Source organism: Phalangium opilio, unplaced genomic scaffold (assembly GCF_054372755.1).
Source record: "Phalangium opilio isolate 3A_F unplaced genomic scaffold, DU_Popi_V2 ptg000038l_1, whole genome shotgun sequence".
Classification (NCBI taxonomy): Eukaryota; Metazoa; Arthropoda; class Arachnida; order Opiliones; family Phalangiidae; genus Phalangium; species Phalangium opilio.
In genome coordinates this window covers 587,451-610,658 of record NW_028324161.1, presented here as the reverse complement: position 1 = coordinate 610,658, position 23,208 = coordinate 587,451, and the positions used below count along the sequence as shown (strand labels likewise).

The 23,208-nt window shown below is 37.0% G+C and overlaps 1 protein-coding gene and 1 long non-coding RNA gene across 2 annotated transcripts in view; one reads left to right on the top strand and one right to left on the bottom strand.

Annotated features, from left to right (window-relative positions):
* Positions 1 to 1,089: 1,089 nt before the first annotated feature.
* Positions 1,090 to 23,208, bottom strand: part of LOC149681546 (uncharacterized) — a 53,519-nt gene continuing 31,400 nt past the window's right edge. The window contains exons 16-29 of the mRNA XM_089834239.1: positions 14,588 to 14,701; positions 14,438 to 14,506; positions 14,280 to 14,369; positions 11,633 to 11,749; positions 11,267 to 11,566; positions 10,842 to 10,912; positions 9,573 to 9,753; positions 8,053 to 8,126; positions 7,886 to 7,979; positions 4,437 to 4,587; positions 4,158 to 4,372; positions 3,431 to 3,580; positions 2,335 to 2,550; positions 1,090 to 1,220 (exon numbers count right to left, since the gene is read on the bottom strand). Coding sequence (XP_089690365.1) covers positions 2,401 to 2,550; positions 3,431 to 3,580; positions 4,158 to 4,372; positions 4,437 to 4,587; positions 7,886 to 7,979; positions 8,053 to 8,126; positions 9,573 to 9,753; positions 10,842 to 10,912; positions 11,267 to 11,566; positions 11,633 to 11,749; positions 14,280 to 14,369; positions 14,438 to 14,506; positions 14,588 to 14,701 — 1,776 coding nt within the window. The 3' untranslated portion in view covers positions 1,090 to 1,220; positions 2,335 to 2,400. The remainder of the gene's footprint in view (positions 1,221 to 2,334; positions 2,551 to 3,430; positions 3,581 to 4,157; positions 4,373 to 4,436; positions 4,588 to 7,885; positions 7,980 to 8,052; positions 8,127 to 9,572; positions 9,754 to 10,841; positions 10,913 to 11,266; positions 11,567 to 11,632; positions 11,750 to 14,279; positions 14,370 to 14,437; positions 14,507 to 14,587; positions 14,702 to 23,208) is intronic.
* Positions 16,267 to 16,985, top strand: LOC149681548 (uncharacterized). Its single transcript, XR_016365491.1, has 3 exons — positions 16,267 to 16,525; positions 16,597 to 16,664; positions 16,744 to 16,985. It is a non-coding gene; the product is annotated as an uncharacterized LOC149681548 (long non-coding RNA).

Below are 23,208 nucleotides of genomic sequence, written 5' to 3'. Positions count from 1 at the left end.
TCAGTGCCTAGGTAAAACCGTCATGGGCTTAGCTTTGGCAGTGGGCGTCCATGTTTGGTACCGCATTGGTTCTATGGGTAAATATCATGGGTGACGTCACAATAAGGCTTCTGAGATAGCTCTAATGGAATTGTCCACCACAAAATAATTGAGCTATTGTCTCTTGTGATTCTCTTTCGTGCTCGAGTAGGCGATTGTTCCTGTTTACAGCAAATGAATGACCGAGTATACACCGCCGAGTGACGCCACTCTACGATGTATACACCGCCGAGTGATGCCCATCTGGGCCATCTACGAGATGCAGCGCCAAGTAACGTCCCTCTACCAGAGAGAATTTACAATAAGGAGTGGAAACTGAGGAATATAATGTAGCTCAAAAATCACGTGATCAACAAAACTCGCCAGGCCTATTTCCGGTATGAAATTTTGTGGCCCCTCCCTCCGGGGTGGGTCTAGAATGTAGCGGGAGGGTCTCTAGGGGAGATGGACACTACCTTTTTAGCGGAAGGGAAACGTCTGACTAAAAATATCTCCAGATGGCGCCAGTCGCACTCGAAATTGCGAACAATTATTGGGTAATTGTACAACCAATAGTGTTTTAGGCAAACTTTTTTTTACCAGGGCAGTTTAAAGGGGCTAACCGGAGCTGTTGGGGTGAGGGGGGGGGTCAAACTGTTGGTTAGCATAGTGCTTACCCGCCCACCGCGACGGTGGCGCCATTCCTTATGGCCAAAGAGCTGGGTGTTTTCCCCCTGAACTAAGGGCAGACTGCCTCGGGAGAGGTCCGGTTAGCCCCTTTAAGCGACGCAACCTTCTTGTTTGAGCTACATCGTATTTAGCACGCCAAGGGCAAGAGCTTCCACTCCCTATTATAAATTCTCGCTGCCTCTACCCATATATGAAGTATGTGTGCTCATTGCAACTACCCTTTCGACTCATTCTAATGGAGTGTATGATAGTAACATCATGATATTTGGAATTAAACATACCTTGTATCGTAATAAGTATTTCATTTTCTCCAGACTATTCAGTTCCAGGCTCAACAACTCTTTTTTGACAGCTTCATTTTCTTTTCTTAGATCACTTTCTGATGCAGCGGAAACTTCAAGTCTCCTCGATAAAAAATTTACTCTGCAAACAAGCTGTGAATCTTTCAACGCAGCTTCAGCCAAGGCTTTTTTCATTTCATCTTCGTCTTTTTCAAGTGTTAATATAAGATTCTGTCAACAGTAATTTCGATAAGAATATTAGGGGACCTTTAACTAACTTCATAAAGAACTTAATTCACACTAAAACAATTTTCAACTTGTCGAATTATACTAAAATCCAATTTTCAATTAATCGAAACATACCGAAACAATTTTCCCTTAATCGAAACATACCGAAACAATTTTCCCTTAATCGAAACATACCGAAACAATTTTCCCTTAATCGAAACATACCGAAACAATTTTCCCTTAATCGAAACATACCGAAACAATTTTCCCTTAATCGAAACATACCGAAACAATTTTCCCTTAATCGAAACATACCGAAACAATATTCAATTAATCGAACTATACCGAAACAATATTCAATTAATCGAACTATACCGAAACAATTTTCCCTTAATCGAAACATACCGAAACAATATTCAATTAATCGAACTATACCGAAACAATTTTCCCTTAATCGAAACATACCGAAACAATTTTCCCTTAATCGAAACATACCGAAACAATTTTCCCTTAATCGAAACATACCGAAACAATTTTCCCTTAATCGAAACATACCGAAACAATTTTCCCTTAATCGAAACATACCGAAACAATTTTCCCTTAATCGAAACATACCGAAACAATATTCAATTAATCGAACTATACCGAAACAATATTCAATTAATCGAACTATACCGAAACAATTTTCCCTTAATCGAAACATACCGAAACAATATTCAATTAATCGAACTATACCGAAACAATTTTCCCTTAATCGAAACATACCGAAACAATATTCAATTAATCGAACTATACCGAAACAATTTTCCCTTAATCGAAACATACCGAAACAATTTTCCCTTAATCGAAACATACCGAAACAATTTTCCCTTAATCGAAACATACCGAAACAATTTTCCCTTAATCGAAACATACCGAAACAATTTTCCCTTAATCGAAACATACCGAAACAATTTTCCCTTAATCGAAACATACCGAAACAATATTCAATTAATCGAACTATACCGAAACAATATTCAATTAATCGAACTACACTGAAACAAATTTGAGTAAAACGTATCTTTCCCACTAGTGCAAACGGAAATGTAAAAGTGTATTAGCAACATTATTTACATACCTCAAAAGCCTCCAATCTCGTTTTCAAAGTATCGCGGACTTGCATTTCTCTCTCACATTCTTCAACTCAAGTCCGCTTTTCACTGTGAAATTTCTCCCATTCAGACAGGATGTTTTTATAAAGTAATGGCACACTAGCAGTGTTGTGCGACTGGTGGGTTGGGCTTGCACTTACTTCACCTTCACTCATGTCTACATCAGATCTGTTGCTTATTTCCTGCAATAAATACACTGTTCACAATGTGTTCACCCTTGCGAAAGAGTTTCATTCATGTAAAAAACATAGTAACACATTTCATTCGTGTAAAAAACATAGTAACACATTTCATTCGTGTAAAAAACATAGTAACACATTTCATTCATGTAAAAAACATAGTAACACATTTCATTCGTGTAAAAAACATAGTAACACATTTCATTCGTGTAAAAAACATAGTAACACATTTCATTCATGTAAAAAACATAGTAACACATTTCATTCGTGTAAAAAACATAGTAACACATTTCATTCATGTTAAAAACATAGTAACACATTTCATTCATGTTAAAAACATAGTAACACATTTCATTCATGTTAAAAACATAGTAACACATTTCATTCGTGTAAAAACATAGTAACACATTTCATTCATGTTAAAAACATAGTAACACATTTCATTCATGTTAAAAACATAGTAACACATTTCATTCATGTTAAAAACATAGTAACACATTTCATTCGTGTAAAAACATAGTAACACATTTCATTCATGTTAAAAACATAGTAACACATTTCATTCATGTAAAAAACATAGTAACACGTTATTTCATTCATGTAAGCAAGTACGCAATTTTATGCAGGTGGTTTCAAAAAGGGGGGTAGGACCAAAGTGCAGTGAGATTTTGAGTCAAAAATGTTCTATGACGTTTTACCCTAAGGGCAAGATAACTGCTTTACAGATGACCCCTTAAATTTAATTACGAAACCAATTAAAGTAAGAGGTCATCGGCAAAGTGTCATAGAACATTTTTGACCCAAAACAGGCCATAGCCCACTTCGGTCCTACCACACTATTTAAAACACTTGTATATTCTAAAAGGAAAAACAGACTTCTTACTGATTCAGATCTAATTGGTGAAGAAGATGGCAATTTATCACTAGCTTTGGAAACACTAATTTTATCAGATTTCACGTCTGCGTGAATTTCAGATGCATCAGATAATCTGCTGTTGGTTGGACTAAACGGGCTATTACCCATTGTTCGTAACTGTAAAATTAAAATTGCTTCTATAGAATTAAACCACCTTTAAAGGGAATGCGAATTCACAATTTCATATCATATTTGACCACGAAAGTGGTATTATGTTACACTTTCAAGTCTCTACTTTCAAAATATCAAGTTTCAAATAAAATTGATCCAATGTTTCTATTTTTAAAATCCATTGAAAAATCACGAAAACTAAACTCAGTTTCGATATATATCAACAATTATGTCTTGTCGAGCTTGTCCGCCCGTTTGATGACATCACTATGACGTGAGGGAAAAAGCCGCGGGAATCCTATACACGTCTCGAGCTTCTCGCCAGTATAAACTCTGGGTCTGATAGCAGAGAGAGTGGCGCCATCTCACGTGAAAAATGTATCTGTGACGTCACCCAACGGGAAACGTTTTAGCCTTTCATAAAAGGAGGATTTCAAATAATTTCAAATGAAGCATTTTCAAATGCATATTGCCAAATAATAATTAGAAATCGGAGAATTAAAAGCTTGATATTTTTGAATTCACAGATATATCTTTTGTTATATAAATCAAACGAAGCTTCTCATTCCCTGCAAGTTCTTACCTTGTCTTCCGCCTTATTTAGCTTATTCATGGAACTAATGGCTTGTTGCCGGATAATTTTCAGTTCGCCACGTAAGGCCTCATTCTGACCTTGAAGCTGATCAACTTGACATTTTAAGATCCAAATTGGATCGTAGCAACCCGCGATTTCCCTAACTTCAATCGCGGCAACCAGCTGCTCGAGGGTTGGACATTTTAATACGACATCAGCTTTGCCTAATTGGGTTGAAAGTCACCGACTTAATGACTTTAAAACAACGGAAAAATCATGGTTAATTACCATCTTCCTCTTTCAAGGCCTCTAAAATTTCTTTCATGCCCATGAAAAGGCTTTTGTTTTCTCTTTCGAAATTTATGAGTTGGATTCTCAGGTCTCCATTTTCTAGTCGAACTTTCTCAATGGTCTCTAAAATACCGTCAAGTTCATCCCTCTAACAATATTGAATAAAAAGAATTAGTTTCATAATTGTAAATTGTTCCCTAGGAGGTGTAGAAAAGGAGACATATTGTGGGAGCCCTCCATTACTAAAATATTAGATGACTAGCTGTTACGCACGGCGTCGCTCGCGTGTAATAAGAACTTCCATCAAAATGATGTAAAGTATGGGTAGATTTTACTGATGACTAATATTTTAGTAGCACCCTCAGTGATGTCAGATTGAGGGAAATTTCCCATATCTGGGGAAATTTTGACTCCTAAAAACGGTAAAAAGGGAAAAGGGAAATTCCACCAAAAATTTGCTAAATCTAGGGAAATTCCATGGGAAGAAATATTTTATTCAAAACCTACAATCTCAACATAGAAAATTAAACAACTTCATCAAATTGACCTATTAATTACGTTGGATTCTTATTAGATGGCAACCCTGTTTTTAGTAATTTCCAAACATTGAATTAACTGACCCATTGTAATCGTTACGAAAATACATCGCCAAAAACAGTTGTCAAGCTATAATTCTATCATTTTCTATGCGCAGAATCTGGCAACCCTGAACTAGGGAAATTTTGGTCCAAAAAGGGAAATTTTAAGGGCTAGAAAGGGAAATTCCATTTTTCCCACCTGGCATCACTGAGCACCCTAGGAGCGAGGGCACGCGCCGTTGCCCGTCAGCCCGTCGGGACATTTTTTATTACTTTTCACGCGGACATTTTTCCATAAAGAAGGGTTTTTAAGTTTTTGGCCGCCATTTAAAGAGATGGCATCAAATAGAACACAAAAGACCATTCAGCCCTAACCAGTGTACTAAATATTTGTGAAATGGGTTGAAACGCGCGGACTTTGTTGCACAGAGAAGATTTTTTTCATTTCTGGGCGCCATTTATTAAGATGGCGGCTGATTGGAAAAATCTTTCTTAGTACGCGCCTACTACTTATGAGTAACGTTCCTACTAATTTTCAGCCTAAAGCGGTTTGGACTGGGCGTTGATTATCAGTCAGTCTGTCAGGACTTTGATTTATATAGATATAGATAGATAAATAGGTTGATATTGCATGAATTCGAAGTGATTGTTGCCAAGTACATGTGGTTATTACGTGACACCACGTGTAAATGATTTTCACGTGTATTTGAGAGGTATTTCATTTGTGAATATCGGCTCCCTAAAGTGTCACGTAATCAGTCTGGGAAATAGCACACTTCCTCTGGTCCAAAACCAGTTTATTAATAGCTTGGACTAGTTTTTTAATTCAAAACGTGGGGGTTACTGGTCCTCGGGACCAGTTTATTAATTGTAAATCTATAAGAGAACAAAGACGCGGTGACCAGTCCTGAGACCAGTTTAATATTTAGGAAAGTAGGGGGGTCACTGGTCCCAAGGACTAGTTAAAAAATATCCTTATTTCCCAGACTGGTCACGTTATATTGCCCTTTCTACTTTGTGAAACTAGCATCACTAACATATGCCCATGGATATGTGCACGTGATGGAGTGAGTGTTCCTGATAGCAATATCAGGTGAATAACATCCAAGAATCACGTCAGGGACCAGTCTATACTGTTTGTTAATAGCTCAGTAGTAACACAAAACTACTATGCACGTGTGTTGGTTTGTTTACAGCAAATGTCAGCGGGACGCCTAACATCTTGGCTAACCTTCAATATACTAGTTTTCCCTTGCCAAAGGCAGGAACCAATCAGAATTGGTCCAAAGGGAAAAGCTAAAACTAGTCTTTGCTAAGCTTAAACTCCACCCCTCGACTATGGGAACACCTAGTGGTATTTGTTCAAATTAAACCACAGCCGAGACTTGCTTTACCCACTGGCCTTATGGCAGAGATTCTTAATCATGTTGTAAAGTTAACATGGGAAAAATACGGTATCCTGGCCGCCTGAGGCATTAGGGTTTACAAGATTTTTACATGACCAATATACGCAGTATAATACAATTTTAATTTAACCAATTTCAAACTTTCGAAGTAAAATACAGGCATTTTAGTTTTAGCAGAAGTCCATTAAATTAGCCAAGGAAGTAAACAATTACAATAGCTGGTATAGCGTACATCTCTGCTGGGGTGAGAACTCCTTCTAACTCCATGGATAGGGGGTTAAATTTTTCCCCTTTCCTAACACTGTTAGAAATCTCGAGCTCCTCTCTAGGAAGTCTTTCTTGACGTGAGCGGTGCGTGACTTCTTCTGCCCCTGAACGCTGGATCTCTAAAGGGTAGATTGTTTGCTTTATAAAAAAAATAAAAAAGGAACGGCCACAGTCGTAAAACGGTTTTTTTCAATAGGTTTATGAAGAGTCATAAAAAACTGAATGACCTTGATCGTTCCAAAATTCACACCCCCCTCCCTTCTCCTGATTATACGGTAGAGGGCTTGGTCTGTATAGTGGAAGGCAGGCGTTTTCCGCTCCCTTTAGAGATCAAACGTTCATTTTCAGCCAATAGGTGTTTCTCTCTCAATAGGGCAAATTTTGGCGTACGAGTCGCACCTAAACCAGAGATCTGAGAAAAATTATCGCTAGGTGGCGAATGTGTCGCCCATCTTCAGTATTACTACACAAGAGAGGGGAGTCCCAAACCCCGCTTTTGGTTACTTCCTTGGCTAATTTAATGGACTTCGGGTTTTAGCCTCATACTTATTGCTTATAAAGATTCTCAAAAGGGGGCAGTTCAAAGTGCACGTTTGCCATGTGATAAGTTCTACCCAATGAGATAGAATATATGTATTAAACCTTGAGTCACAAGATGTCGAGCATGAATCTTTATCAAATACGGGTGGCGCCACCTATTAATTACTTTTAGAACCTTATTATCACCGTCTGCTGCTATAATCTGCGTAACAAGCTGTCAAGATCGTTTTTCAAACGTGTTAAATAAAATACGCGAGTTAAATAATAAAAACTTTTATTCCTTTTCAATCTAATAAATAGATGAAATAAAAATCATAACGATGTTTGTGATTGCAAATAAGCGAGTAAAAGTTGTAATTAGTTCCGCTAGAGGCTGCTCACAGGTGGCGCTGTCACGTTTTGATAAACGTCCTTGATAAAAACAATATGCTTCGCGGTAAGCCGATTTGAATTGTAACTCTATCTATCTCATTGAAGAGGAAATTATTATTGCAAATAAACAGTTTAAGCTTTTCAAAGAGTCAATAAATTAACTTTGAAACGAAAATAGATTAAGAGAAGTATTTTATACTTCTGATTAAGTTTACCTATACTAAAACAGTCATAGCAAAAATACATATAATGCTTGATAAATTTCGAAATAAGCCAAACTTACATCATAAGAAGCTTCAATTTCATTGTTATTATCCGACACTTCTTGACTCTTAGATTTTTTAGTTTTGTTGGTATCTTCAGATACAGTTAAACTTCTATCAAATAAATTAATATCAGGAAATGTTTAAAAACTAAATAAATCTCCCATAAACAAAGTAATCAAATTACCTTTTGGCTGAATTGCGCTTTATTTTGTGAAGTTCGGTTCGAAGATCAACATTCTCTCCTTCCAGAGCATCAACCTTGACAAACAAGAAGCTCATATCAGTGAGCACCCTGCTTATATATGTTATTCGAAACAAGATAAACTACACGGTGTTGTCCAAGTGGTTTAAGGGAGTGGAAATTGGGAAGATTTTTCTGTCTATTTAGACTCTAAAGATCCCTATCAATTTCATTATAACAATTAATGCTTCGTTAGGAATTATTCATGAAGTGCTAAAATGATACGGGTGTAGAATAGGACCTTCTTAACTTGGCTAGGCGTTTTGCACCCAAACTTCAGGAACTTTATCAAACCTAATAAGGTAAATTACCAATTCAAATTTTGGGGAAAATAAAATTACAATTCTGTTGGTAATTTTGTAGTCTATTAAACCACGTTGAATTGTGATCACTTTATGCCTAGTTTAGGTGCTTTAAACAGCGCGATCTAGTGGGAAACTGAGGGAAAACTATTAAAATAGGGAGTTTTTATAGCATCTGGCAGTTTAGTACACTTAGTTTTACCAGGGATAGATTTAATTTTAGAAGTAGGAATGGGAAACGGTTAGTATTTACCAGTAGCGTCGCTAGGGTTTGAAATTTGGGGGAGCTAAATCTGGGCAAACTAGTTATTATAAGAACTTAATAAAAAAATTGCATAATGGGTTCAATTGGAAAATGTGTAGACCTTTAAAACTATCGGTAAATTTGTGTCAACGCGAAATTATTCGTATTTTAAAGATATACAACCTTTTATTGATAAAAACTACTATGAAGATTTTCACTCGTCTTTAGTTTACTTTTAGTTTTGGTTAGCTTTTAGTCCACACTATTGGGACTCCCTTTGAAAGAACATAAAACATTTTACTTGTCTCCATCTGCTCTTTTGTTCAAAATTGTACTGTATGATATTGAAACTTAACGAATCTATCATTATAATTTTTTATATATTGCTACAGAGTTTAGGTTGCTAACAGCAATTTTTGGTAGGGTTTACAGATTATTTTGGGGGTGGGGGCTAAGTTTGGAATTTGGGGGGGGGGCTATAGCCCCCAAAAAAGGCCTAGCGACGCCACTGGTATTTACTTCAGTCCGACTCATAGCCCAGTATAGAGCCCCTCCCTCCAACACGTAACGAACATTTTAAATCATCTTATTGGCTCACTTAAACTTAAATTTTAATGACTTTGCTGACGGTGACGGCGAAAAATAAGTAATTTCTTTTTACGTCTGTCGCTATGACCCGCCTCTTCTTTCATATCCCTCCATACCGTGGAAGGGGGTCTGGGACTTTGACGCGGGCTCAGACTACTCTGTTCTCCATTCCTACTTCTAAAATTAAATCTATCCCTGGTTTTACTCAGAAGAGTTTGTTAAGTCTGATCGTTGTTAAATTACCATTGTATATGGTATGACGTAAATCGGTACTTTACAGCCGTATTTGGTAAGGTACCAGTTAATTGCAGCTTTTGATAAAAATTTACCTTTTCCTGCAGTGTCTGAGCAACTGTTAGTATTTTCTGAGAACCGGACTTCCTAAAACTCTTCGAGTCATATTTTCTCGGACTGATATTTAATTTTTCTCTCAAGTGAATATTTTCTTCGACTACTTCACCCAACTTAAAATCCGAATCATTAATTTGTTGAGTAAGTTCTTCAATCTGTCTGCAAAATTAGTAAGAAAATATTTAAGCCAACCCAATATACGATAATACCATAACCATAACTATTGAAGTATTACAAAACAGGCTTAGACAATTTAGACAAAGTGCAAATCGAATTTAGAAATGGAACAGATCAGTAATAATCCTTTTCGATGTAAAAAAGGGGGTAGGTAACCCTCAGTATCGAGACATACATAACCGTCTCTGGCCACTCTTAGAACCCAAAACGCGCACCACATTAGCAGATATGTCTAGAAAAATCATAGCATAGTGTGCTGTTAAGTGGTTTAATAAATTGGTAGTTCAAACAAGGATTTAAAGGGAATGAGAAGCTTCGTTTGAAAATCCTCTGATTTATAGAACAAAAGATAGAATTAATTTCTGTGAATTCAAAACTATCAAGCTTTTAATTCACCGATTTCTAATTATTATTTGGCAATATGCATTTGAAAATGATTCATTTGAAATGATTTGAAATCCACTTTTTATGAAAGGCTAAAACGTTTCCCGTTGGGTGACGTCACAGATAATTTTTCACGTGAGATGGCGCCACTCTCTCCGCTATCAGACCCAGAGTTTTAGACTGGCCTGAAGCTCGAGAGACGCGTATAGGATTCCCGCGCTTTTTTTTCCTGACGTCATAGTGATGTCATCAAACGGGCGAACAAGCTCGACAAGACAAAATTATTGATATATCGAAACTGAGTTTTCTTGATTTTTCAATGGATTTTAAAAATAGAAACTTTGGTTCAATTTTATTAGAAACTTGATATTTTGAAAGTAGAGACTTGAAAGTGTAACATAATTCCACTTTCGTGGTCAAATATGATATGAAATTGTAAATATCCTTTAAGTTAGTATGCTACAAGGCGACACCATTATGATGTCATCACCCTATTTCTATTTTGAAATAATAGAACTAACAGATGGCGTTACAATTGGGCTCAAAAATATATCAATAGCTTGAATAAGGAGTAATAAATCCGACATACGCGATTTGTCAAATGCACATTCAAAGAGAAATTAGTATCATCACGTGCATATAAGTTGCTTTAGCGTTCAACAGGAATTTAACAAAAGATTTCATACTTATTTCTTATTCTGATCTGATTTTTGCACTCCTTAATTTCCATAACTGCTTCCGACAAACCATATTCCCCCTAAAAAGTGTTATAACAAAACCAAAGCAATTATCAGTTTCAACTATCAAAGTTGTTAACCCAAGATACAGTGTGCCCCAAAAAGGGAGGTAGGACTGAAAGGGTGTGGTTCAATGGATGATTTGGGTCGAAAATGTTCTATGATATTTTGCTACAAGTCATGATTAGACTGTTTTAAGGATAACCCCTTAAATTAAAGTATGAAAATGAAAGAATGCTAATTTAATCCATTTGCTCTGTTTTGAATTGTAAACGTTGGCCAAAATGTCATGGAACATTTTTGACTCAATTTCCCATAAAACCCACTGTCCTTCCACACTTTTTGTAACACCCTGTATAAACGGTTGTCTGTACCATTTCGTATAGTCTCATCCTGCCTAAGGTATCACTGAGTTCTTGATCCTTCATTTTCCATTCCTCTTCCACAACTTTGAGTTTATTCCTTAATTTCTCCAAAGCCAGATTTTTCTCCCTTATTTCATTTTGACTTTGGATCATGGCACCGAGTCGGATTCCGGGACTAAGCGGAGCCGATTCTTCATTCTTGTTAAGCCTTAACTCTTCCAGGAGTTTGCTATTTTCTTCCAGATCTCGTGTAGCCAATTGCAATTGCTCTTTCAAAACTTCCATCTGCGCCTCACGATCTTCGACAACCTGATGACACGTTTTGAGCCATTGAAGGATGAATTTTTAAATGCATACGCGGGAATAGAAGCGTACCTTTTTCAATGCCTGTGATTGTGAAACATTCATGCCACTGAGATTGAATTCCGACTGAAGTTTTGAAATTAACTGTTGCTGCCTTAAAATTTCTTCTTCTTTGCTCATTAGTACAGTCTGCAAAGGATAATAATGATTAGAATTATCAGAATGCTTAAATGTGCTAACGGTCTTGAACAACACTGTGCTCAGCAACATTTTTTTTTAACATAAGCTGATTTGCTAATCAATCAGCTTTCATGACTAATTATTTCCATGAAAGCCATTTCAGTAATACGGTTTTTAGCGGGGGTGTGCGGGTACCCGACCCGCTACTCGAAATATATTTTTTAGAACCCAAACGGGTACCCGAGTCCCAATTTTAAGCCTTTGCCAATACCCGCCGAGTCTGTCAAAATCCCCACGGTCCAGTTCATGACGTTACCGAGCATGTTTCAATATTTCTGCCTTTCATAATTAAATAATTTAATTAGTAACAAGTTATTAATTATTATTGTTTAATGAATTACACTATAATTATATAATGGCTCAGCTTTGAAATCTAGCTTTTAATTGGACTGTAAGGAAAAACAATGACCCGAATTGGACCCTAAAGCTACTTTTGGGGATTTTGGAAGATGCGAGGACCCGACGGGGAATTGAAAATTGGACCTGATACCCGTGGGTAAAATTTTACCGAAGTTTACCCGACACCCCAAAATCTGGACCCGCACAGCCCTAGTTTTCAGAATGGCTCATCCAAGAAAATTGATTGTACCTAAGACCATTAAACGTAGATGGACTGGAATGGAGATACGGCGCATGATGTTTTTAGGGCAGCGCCTCTCTAGCGCCACGCCGCGAACAATATTGGAACTTTTACGACTCAAATCATAGCCATAACATGATCTGAGTCGAAAAGTTTCGGGACTCTCCCGGTAGGGGCGACGACAGACGATACCATTGGAAGAACAGGGGTTTGAGCTTATCATTTCAGTCCATCTGTGTATAATGGTCTAAAATTGTACCTTCATTCCTTTTGAATAAGACCCCCTTTCCCCGATAGGCCCTTCCGAAAAGGTTTCGAGGTTCAGGGGAACTTGCTTTGAAGGTCCCGTCACGCGCATATTAAGTTGATAAATGCGAGGTTATTGGTGTGATATTATGCGCTAGCGATTTTGGTAGGGTCGGCATTGACTTGAGGAAAACTGCCATTGGATCCCAGGATCCCTTTAGGTTTTTATTTCAGAAAGGTCTACACAACCAAAATATTAATAGGTAAATATATAAAGTAGGAGGAGCTAATTGAAAAATATAACAAATCGTCACGAGTGACGTTTCTAGTGTGGAAAAATTACGCTCGCGCTCAAATTCGTAAGATCATGGAAAGAATGCACGTGAGGAAATTTGTTTTAGTTTGAAAAAAAAATCCTCACGAGCATTCTACATCCAGACTTACGTCTCGTGCAAAATCGCGCGCAACTGTGATGACGTTTTCTTATTTTTTGACAAGTTGAGCAAGACCAAATACTTAATATATTCACCTATTGTTTGAATTCTGAAACAGTTATTTGCAGTGTTTCTAATGCATTATGGGTATGAGGTGTTCTCAGTTATTAACTGGTTAAATAAGTGACGTAAAAATTAACCATCAACGGGACTTAACAAGGAGAAGTTGAGCAGGTGAAATTACTAACCAATAGGAAGCTAGAAGCCGAACGTGATCTACTGTACCCCACAGATGTCGCGGAAATCGCTTACACCCAATTCATCCCATTTCCTTCCCATTTTACTAACTAATAATAATAATAATAATAATAATAATAATAATATTTATTTCGCAAAAATAATTCGCTGGCAACCACAGAGGCAAGCCTATATGTGGTGGTTACCGGGACAAAACGAGACAACAATAAAGAGAACTATACAGAAAAAAAAAATTAAATATATAAATAAAATTACAAATTTTCACGTAACCAATTATTGAAGACAAAATGGATACTGGTGCAAACATGAACCGATACTGATATTTACTCACTATATATGATCCAAAACCCGATACTTCAACCGATACCGATATTTTTAGTAGGACAGTGCCTTTACATATGTATTAAAAATACTAGGAAATAATTATAATTTCATGAATTATACTACTAAGTACAGTGTTTAGAAGTACTTTGAAAATAATATGAAGGCTTGTCTTTTTTAACTAGCACATGCTGAGAGGCCCTTTCATCCTTATACTTCTATTAATTGTTAGTGATTTATCATTGAAGTATTGAAAGCAAAAAGTTAAACTAATTCAAAACTTTTAAAATAATTGCAAAACTAACTTTCAGTTTTTTTTTGTCATTTCAAAATATGGTGATATCAAATATTAATTTTTATTTTTATCAACAGTTTTATAGCTATATGTACTTCTTGAATAAATGAGAAACCATCACGATTGGAATTCATAGAAATGAGATATTATCACCATCAATACGTTACTGAAAATCCAAAAAATGTCATGTAGCGCCATCTAAAGCGCATTTTAAACGATCTGTTTAGTATCATATTAAACCAACCGATATCCTATACTATCGGGAAACCCCGAGTATCGGTGCCGAAACCGATATGATATCGGTACCGGTTCATCCCTACTAAATATTAAATGCATTGTGTTTACCTTCCATTCTTGAACTCTGCGACTGACAGTCTCCATAATTTCGTCATCAACTTCTCCTTTTTGAGAGAGTTGACTTTTCAAGTCTGCAATCTAAGATTTCAAATGACTTGACACTGATTCAGGTAAAATTAATAATTATAGTTAAATAGAATAATTACCTCACTGGCAAGAAGCATTTTCTGCTCCATTATGAGCTTTAATTGAGATTCGCTTTCATCATAAGCTTCCTAAAATGTAAATGGAACATAAATGGAACGTAAATGGGCGTTACTAATCTAGCGTATGACGATTCAATTGGCGGAACTAACTTTCAGTTTTATGTACTCGTCGGTCGTTTTCTCCATTTGATCTACCGCTTCAATTAGTTTCTCGTGTAGTTGACTCTTTTGTGATCGAAGTTCAGAGTTCTCACTTTCCAGAGTCTGTAATATGTTTGAAATTCATGTGATATGTTTTAAAGGTTTGTCACCCCTTACGAAAATAAATCGGTCTTAACATGGTCTATTCTTGCACTTTAAACACTAAAAGAAGTCTTATTTTGTTCTTGATTAGTCTAAGTTAAAAATAGGGATGATCGAAGGTTTATTTTAGGCTATTATAAGACCAATATTTAGGTTTAGTTTTAAGATGGTCTAACTTAAGATCCATTTTAGGCTTATGATACGTCTTTGCACGGTCTTAGCCAAGAGCAATTCTGGATTCCCTAAATTACAGACCAACATGAAGGTCCTACTTTTTCCTTTTTCCAAGAGGTTCTTTAGTCCAGTCTAACATTAAGATGCTTAAGACGTCTTAAAGACGCCTATGTTCAGAGTTAAAGATGACATCTAAAATCGGTTGCCCTTGTAGACCCACTTATGGGTCTTAATTCTTCCTCTTTCCAAGATGTTCTTCGGTCCGGTCTAACATTAAGATGTTTAGACGTTTTAAAGACGCCTATGTTCAGTGTTAAAGATGACATCTAAAATCGGTTGCCCTTGTAGACCCACTTAGAGGTCTTAATTCTTCCTCTTTCCAAGATGTTCTTCAGTCCGGTCCAAGATAAAATGTTTAAGACGTCTTAAGGACGCCTATTTTCATGGTTGAGGATGACATCTAAAAACGGTTGCCCTTGTAGACCAACTTAGAGGTCTTCATTCTTCCTCTTTCCAAGAGGTTCTTTAGTCCAGTCTAACATTAAGATATTTAAGACGCCTTAAAGACGCCTATGTTCAGGGTTAAAGAAGACACCTAAAATCTGTTTCCCTTGTAGACCAACTTAGAGGTTTTAATTCTACCTCTTTCCAAGAGGTACGTTTTTCAGTCCGTTCTAATATTAAGATGTTTAAGCAGTCTTATAGACGCTTATGCTCAGGGTTTAGGATAACGTCGTAAGCTGCAAGTCCTTATAGACGCAGAAAATCATGATCTACATTTTCAGACGTCTATGTTTATTCATGATCTTGTCATATTCCAACACGTTAACAATGTCATTTAGAAAAATATCATCCCCAACCCAAACAGAAGTCTGATGCGAATTAATATTATTGACAGAAATTATTTCTGTGCCATCATTTCTAGTGTAAACAACCATTTTTATGGGATGTCGATTTAAGAAGGCTAGGTCTCCGTTGTAAAGCAATCATCAACTATCAGTTTCTTAACAATAGCAAAATATTCTGGGGTTCGGTTGAAGGGGGGGGGGGTTCGTGTTTAAGAAAGAAATAATTTATCCTTAATCTAAGCCACCGTCGCTATTTTGGTATGCAATGAAACAGTTATGTCTTTTCATTCTTAGCAGCGTTAAACTCGTATAAGTTTTCCGTTCGAACAGTTTAAAAGGTCAAAAATAAGTACCTTTAAAAGGGCAGACTGTAGGTCTAGAAATTAAAGCTCGAGACTTTTTGCTTAAGTTCCAAAAATAAGAGGTTTTTAGCCTAGAAACAGCCAGGTTGTGTAAGGAAAAGGCGGGAAATGAACATGCAGACTAGGAAGGTCAAAGGGAAAAAACATGAAAGCGTGAGAAGGTCTAAAAATAAGAGGTTTCTAGCCTAGAAACAGCCTGACGCATGCGTGGAAGTATAATAAAAAGGCGGGAAATGAACGTTCGAGCATCGAGCCACAGTCGGGTGAGAGCCTGCCGGTTATGTACATAACGGTTTTTTCGCGCTTCCATATTCCCGTTTTTAAAAGATCTGTCAGGTATCATCGGATTAATTTTCATACTAAACCCGCATCGTTTGACTAAATTGTACCAAGTAAATATGGTATGCTGTTTTAATAGTAAGCAGGGAAAAGTATACTTAATATTCTATTCGTGGCATGTAAATATTTATAGATTTTACCAACGACGCCTGAAATATCTGAAATGGCCAACTTAATTGAGACTATAAACAACGAAAAATGGTAAATCTAAAAAAAAAGATTTATTCTTCTATGGTGTTCTAAGTTTTAAAGGATAGTGAAATAATTCCGATTATTGTAGCTATGCAGCAGAGCAGATGATTCAAATGAAGAATCTATTGGGAAAGGCAAGTCCGTCGCCGTTGAGCAACAAAGTGGGAGTGACATTGAAGACATTATCATTTAAATAAAAATACCTAAAATGCTTAAACTTATTGTGATGATTGAAAAAATATTATATACGTTTATTGCGTGACTCAGCCCGAATTTCTCCTAAACATCGGACGACTTGAATTTATCCTCTAATCAGACGTCTCGAGAGCATCTTCCAGTCAGGCTTCTCGAGAACATCTTCCATTCAGACTTCTCGAGAACATCTTCCATTCAGACTTCTCGAGAACATCTTCCATTCAGACTTCTCGAGAACATCTTCCATTCAGACTTCTCGAGAACATCTTCCATTCAGACTTCTCGAGAACATCTTCCATTCAGACTTCTCGAGAACATCTTCCATTCAGACTTCTACAGAGCATCTTCCATTCAGACTTCTCGAGAACATCTTCCATTCAGACTTCTCGAGAACATCTTCCATTCAGACTTCTCGAGAACATCTTCCATTCAGACTTCTCGAGAACATCTTCCATTCAGACTTCTACAGAGCATCTTCCATTCAGACTTCTCGAGAACATCTTCCATTCAGACTTCTCGAGAACATCTTCCATTCAGACTTCTCGAGAACATCTTCCATTCAGACTTCTCGAGAACATCTTCCATTCAGACTTCTACAGAGCATCTTCCATTCAGACTTCTCGAGAACATCTTCCATTCAGACTTCTCGAGAACATCTTCCATTCAGACTTCTCGAGAACATCTTCCATTCAGACTTCTCGAGAACATCTTCCATTCAGACTTCTCGAGAACATCTTCCATTCAGACTTCTCGAGAACATCTTCCATTCAGACTTCTCGAGAACATCTTCCATTCAGACTTCTCGAGAACATCTTCCATTCAGACTTCTCGAGAACATCTTCCATTCAGACTTCTCGAGAACATCTTCCATTCAGACTTCTCGAGAACATCTTCCATTCAGACTTCTCGAGAACATCTTCCATTCAGACTTCTCGAGAACATCTTCCATTCAGACTTCTCGAGAACATCTTCCATTCAGACTTCTCGAGAACATCTTCCATTCAGACTTCTCGAGAACATCTTCCATTCAGACTTCTCGAGAACATCTTCCATTCAGACTTCTCGAGAACATCTTCCATTCAGACTTCTCGAGAACATCTTCCATTCAGACTTCTCGAGAACATCTTCCATTCAGACTTCTCGAGAACATCTTCCATTCAGACTTCTCGAGAACATCTTCCATTCAGACTTCTCGAGAACATCTTCCATTCAGGCTTCTCGAGAACATCTTCCATTCAGACTTCTCGAGAACATCTTCCATTCAGACTTCTCGAGAACATCTTCCATTCAGACTTCTCGAGAACATCTTCCATTCAGACTTCTCGAGAACATCTTCCATTTAGACTTCTCGAGAACATCTTCCATTCAGACTTCTCGAGAACATCTTCCATTCAGACTTCTACAGAGCATCTTCCATTCAGACTTCTCGAGAACATCTTCTATTCAGACTTCTACAGAGCATCTTCTATTCAGACTTCTGCTGAGCATCATCTATTCAGACTTCTACAGAGCATCTAATATTCAGACTTCTACAGAGCATCTTCCAATCAGACCTCTCAGGGACATCTTCTAACCATACTTTTAACAGACGTTGTATAGGGCTATTCTAAACAGAGGTCTGTAGACCATCTTAAAATCAGACTAAAAATGGTTTCGCGCAGGTGCAAATTATTAAGAGGTTTAAGACCTCTTCTAGACGTCTAGAATACTTCTAAAAGACCTCAAATAGAAGTATTCTAGATGTCTAGAAGAGGTCTTAAACCTCTTAACAACGTGAAAAAAGCAATTGGTCTAAACTGCTCCTAAATGAAGACCCATTATTTTCGTAAGGGTTGTTGCCGGATAATTTTCAATTCGCCACGTAAGGCCTCATTCTGTCCTTGAAGCTGATCAACCTGACATTTTAAGATCCAGATTGGATCGTAACAACCCGCGATTTCCCTAACTTCAATCGCGGCAACCAGCTGCTCGAGGGTTGGACATTTTAATACGACATCAGCTTTGCCTAATTGGGTTGAAAGTCACGAGTTCAAAGACTTTAAAACCACAGAAAAATCAAAGTTAATTACCATCTTCCTCTTTCAAGGCCTCTAAAATTTCTTTCATGCCCATGAAAAGGCTTTTATTTTCTCTTTCGAAATTTATGAGTTGGATTCTCAGGTCTCCATTTTCTAGACGAACTTTCTCAATGGTTTCTAAAATACTGTCAAGTTCATCCCTCTAACAATATTGATTAAAAAGAATAAGTTTCATAATTGTTCTCTAAGAGGTGTAGAAAAGGAGACATATTGTGGGAGCCCTCCATTACTAAAATATTGAATGATAAATAGGTAGATATTGCATGAATTCTAAGTGATTGTTGTCAAGTACACGTGGTTATTACGTCAATGATTATCATGTGTATTTGAGAGGTATTTCATTTGTGAATATCGGCTCTCTAAAGTGTCTCGTTATATAGAGAGCTTTCAGTTGGAGAAGGAGCTGAGTCTTGTGACATAATTTACGCTGCCATATTGGTGGCTTTAAAGCAGGAATGAAGCTGAGACCACCAAATATGGCTACCCGAACAGCCGTAAGACTTGGAAGGGTGTGACGTACTACAATCCCATCTGAAATTTCTCTATTGCTTTTCCTACTTTGTGGGAGAAACTATATGGATATGTGGTACGTGATGAAATGAGTCTTCCTGATAGCAAAATCAGGTGAATAACATCTATGAATCACGTCAGGGACCAGTCTACACTGTTTGTTAATTGCTCAGTAGTAACACAGAAACTACTTTGCACGTGTGTTCAGGGGCGTCGATCATGTGGGGGCCTGAGCCCCCACGGGGAAAAATTAGAGGGGGCTGAGCCCCCTCTGGGAAGTTGCGTTTAATTTGGGTGCCGCTGTTAGTCGGCCGAGACTGGTCCCCCACGCTCACTCTTTTGACCCTATAAGGAAAATATTAATGGCCTTTGGTTGTTGAAAAAATAGTGTTATTTTGGTCTATTTCACTATTTACGATTAGGTCTGTATTTACATCGATATAGAATATATGTCCTAAATCCCTTATAAACATTTTCTACTGTGTATGGAAGTAGCAAGACTATATTCAGAACGGAGGTGCGCAAATGTTTTAAGGCTGGATTTTTTAATGCCAACCACTTGGCATCGCTTAAAAACGCCAATCAGTGACTGCAAATAGGAGGTCGGAGAGACCGAATTCTCCTGGAGTCTTGGGCAGAACCAAACGGACTCTTTTTATAATGCAGGGAGCCCTGCATTCATATAATTACTTTAAAATTTGAACCTGTCCTATATTATCTTATAATTTCATGAAAGGTCCTATTATATCCTATACTCTTGACATTGTCAAAGTTTTCGTATAGTTAAATGCCAAATTTGTCAAAATTTAGCTCTTTCATCGAGATAAATTTAAAGACAGCGAAATTTCTGAGCTCGCTTCGCTCGCTTTGGAATTTTTACACATAGTATTTTCATTAGTTTTTTTTTCGAAGTAAAATCTGATTAGTTTTTTTGAGATTTTTCTACACAGAGCTGAAATAGGTTTACATACGAGGATTTTTAGTACTATATTTCCTTCAAAACACCCCTTTTTTACTGTAAAATCCTGTTTTTCATATTTTCCTATCTGGAATAAAATAAATTGGCTTAGCTCCCTGGTGTTACCTTGGGCCCCAGCCTCCCCTGGGAAAATAATGATCGGCGCCCCTGCGTGTGTTAGGTTGTTTACAGCAAATGTCAGCGGGACGCCTAACATCTTGGCCAACCTTCTATACACCAATTTTACCTTGCCAAAGGCAGGGACCAATCAGAATTGGTCCACAAGGGAAAAGCTAAAACTAGTCTTTGCTCAGCTTAAACTACAACCCTCGACTATGGGACAGTGGTATTTGTTTAAACTAAACCACAGCCGAGACTAATTGCTTTACCAACTGGCCTTATGGCAGAGATTCTTAATGAAATCATAATTGTTGTAAAGTTAACATGGAAAAATACGGTATCCTGGCCGCCAGGGCATTAAGCTGTTCAAGATTTTTACATGACCAATATACGCAGTATAATACAATTTTAATTTAACCAATTTCAAACTTTCGAAGTAAAATATGGGCCTTTAAGTTTGAGCCTCATACTTATGGCTTATAAATATTCTCACAAGGGGGCAGTTCAAAGTGCACGTTTGCCACGTGATAAGTTCTACCCAATGAGATAGAATATATATATTAAACCTTGAGTCACAACGTGAGATCTCGAGATCGATGTTTGGCGATACACTTTTTGTCGAGCATGAATCTTTATCAAATACGGGTGGCGCCACCTATTAATCACTCGAAGAACCTTATTATTAGCGTCTGCTGCTATAATCTGTGTAACAAGCTGTCAAGATAGTTTTTCAAACATGTTAAATGAAATACGCGAGTTAAATAATAAAAACTCTAGTCCTTTTTAACCTGATAAATAGATGAGATAAAAATCATAACGATGTTTCTGATTGCAAATAAGCAACTAGTAAAAGTTGTAATTAGTTCCGCTAGAGGCTGACAGATGGCGCAGTCATGTTTTGACAAACGTGCTTGATAAAAACATTGTGTTTCGCGGTAAGCCGATTTGAATTGTAAGTAACTCTATCTATCTCATTGAGGAGGAAATTATTATTGCAAATAAACAGTTTAAGGTTTAAGCTTTTCAAAGAGTGAATAAATTAACTTTGAAACTAAAATAGACTAAGTTTTTCAATACTAAAATACAATAATAGCAACAAAATACATTATAAAAAAACGTCTTGGTTTGGACCAAGGCCGAAAAAACAAACGATATGTGTGAGGTTTATCAATTGGCTGAAGTTTCAGATATTGCAATTTTTTTAGTTATTTTTATCCATTTAATCCTTAATCAATATTAAATTCAATCAACTGATTTTACTGTTAATCGATCTATTCCCTCTAAATTAATTGAAAAAATTACATATCTACGCTTTTTCAAGAACAATTACATTTTCCGAAAACATTTTATCATGAAATTAATTATTTTGAAGGGAGGGTGGTAGCTTGTAATTCCGAACACTTTTTTAAAATCGATTGAAACATGACACACGTATAATGTTATGAGAAATATTTGATATTGTACCAAATAGCTTGAACATTTGCGCTACTTTTGAGCCTATTTTGAGCCAAAATTACCGGTAACTTGTGGAGAAATATCTATTTCCCCATTTCTAGTAGTGGCGTCCAATTCCGAACTGATGTCTTGTAATTCCGACGTAGGGGGTTTCAATTCCGACCCCCCGCTTCCAATTTCTGACCCCCCGCTTCTAATTGCCGACCCCCCGCTTCTAATTTCCGAACCCCCGCTTCTAATTTCCGACCCCCCGCTTCTAATTTCCGAACCCCCGCTTCTAATTACCGAACCTGCTTACAGGGTTGGCAAAAATCCGGATAATTTGAATAAAATCCAGACCAGTGGTTTTTATTGGATTAAACCGGATTTTTTAAAAACACGAGTTATTTTAGGGTTTTTTGAAGGCAAAGTACTTCTGTGTAGCTCTTATTTTAGTTTTGGGGCACTTCCCGACCCCTAGCCCCGATTCCAATGTAAAATAGTCTGCTAGTTTAACTGATAAAATGTTTCATGAAATCAATTTATTTCCTGAGTGCACGAACCTAACACTAGCGCGGCTCCAGTGGATCCCTTACAAGGGGACTTTCCTTCTAAACTCCGGGTTTGGCTTGGCAAAGGCTAGTGGGCGGGATTTATACATGCACGTACAAATTCCGCCCACAAATGCCTCTAGCTTTCCCAAGCCAAAACTGGAGTTCGTAAGGAAAGTCAAGTTGTCCACTGGAACCAACGCTATGCTTTAAGTTCGAGTACCTAATACTGGAAAAATATTGTAAGCTGTAACTGGACAGTAACCGGTAACATAACTATTAGTTTTATCATTTATAATAAATAATCTTTAGTTGTCGCGTCATATATTTTTCCCTTGTTTCTGGTTGTATTTTAATTATTTTTATGGCACAAAATAGATTTTTCCCCATTCATAATTAAGCCGGATATTTTACGTGGTTTTTTAACACCACCACCTGTAATGTGGTATAACTATGGTGAAATAAACTTCAGCGCCTATCTCATTTGTATGCTAAATTGGGATTATCTAAAACTGAAATATTTTTTTCATTAGGTGAATCGGGATAAAATTCCCTAACCAAGGCTTAAGTTTTGGGACGTTAATTCTATAATAAATTTCGCTTTCAAGTTTTAAATCTCTCGTAGGTTAATAGGATAAAAAAGATTATTAATAAATGCAACAGCGATTTACATTACCTTGATCGTCATATTCCATATTCAAGTAGGT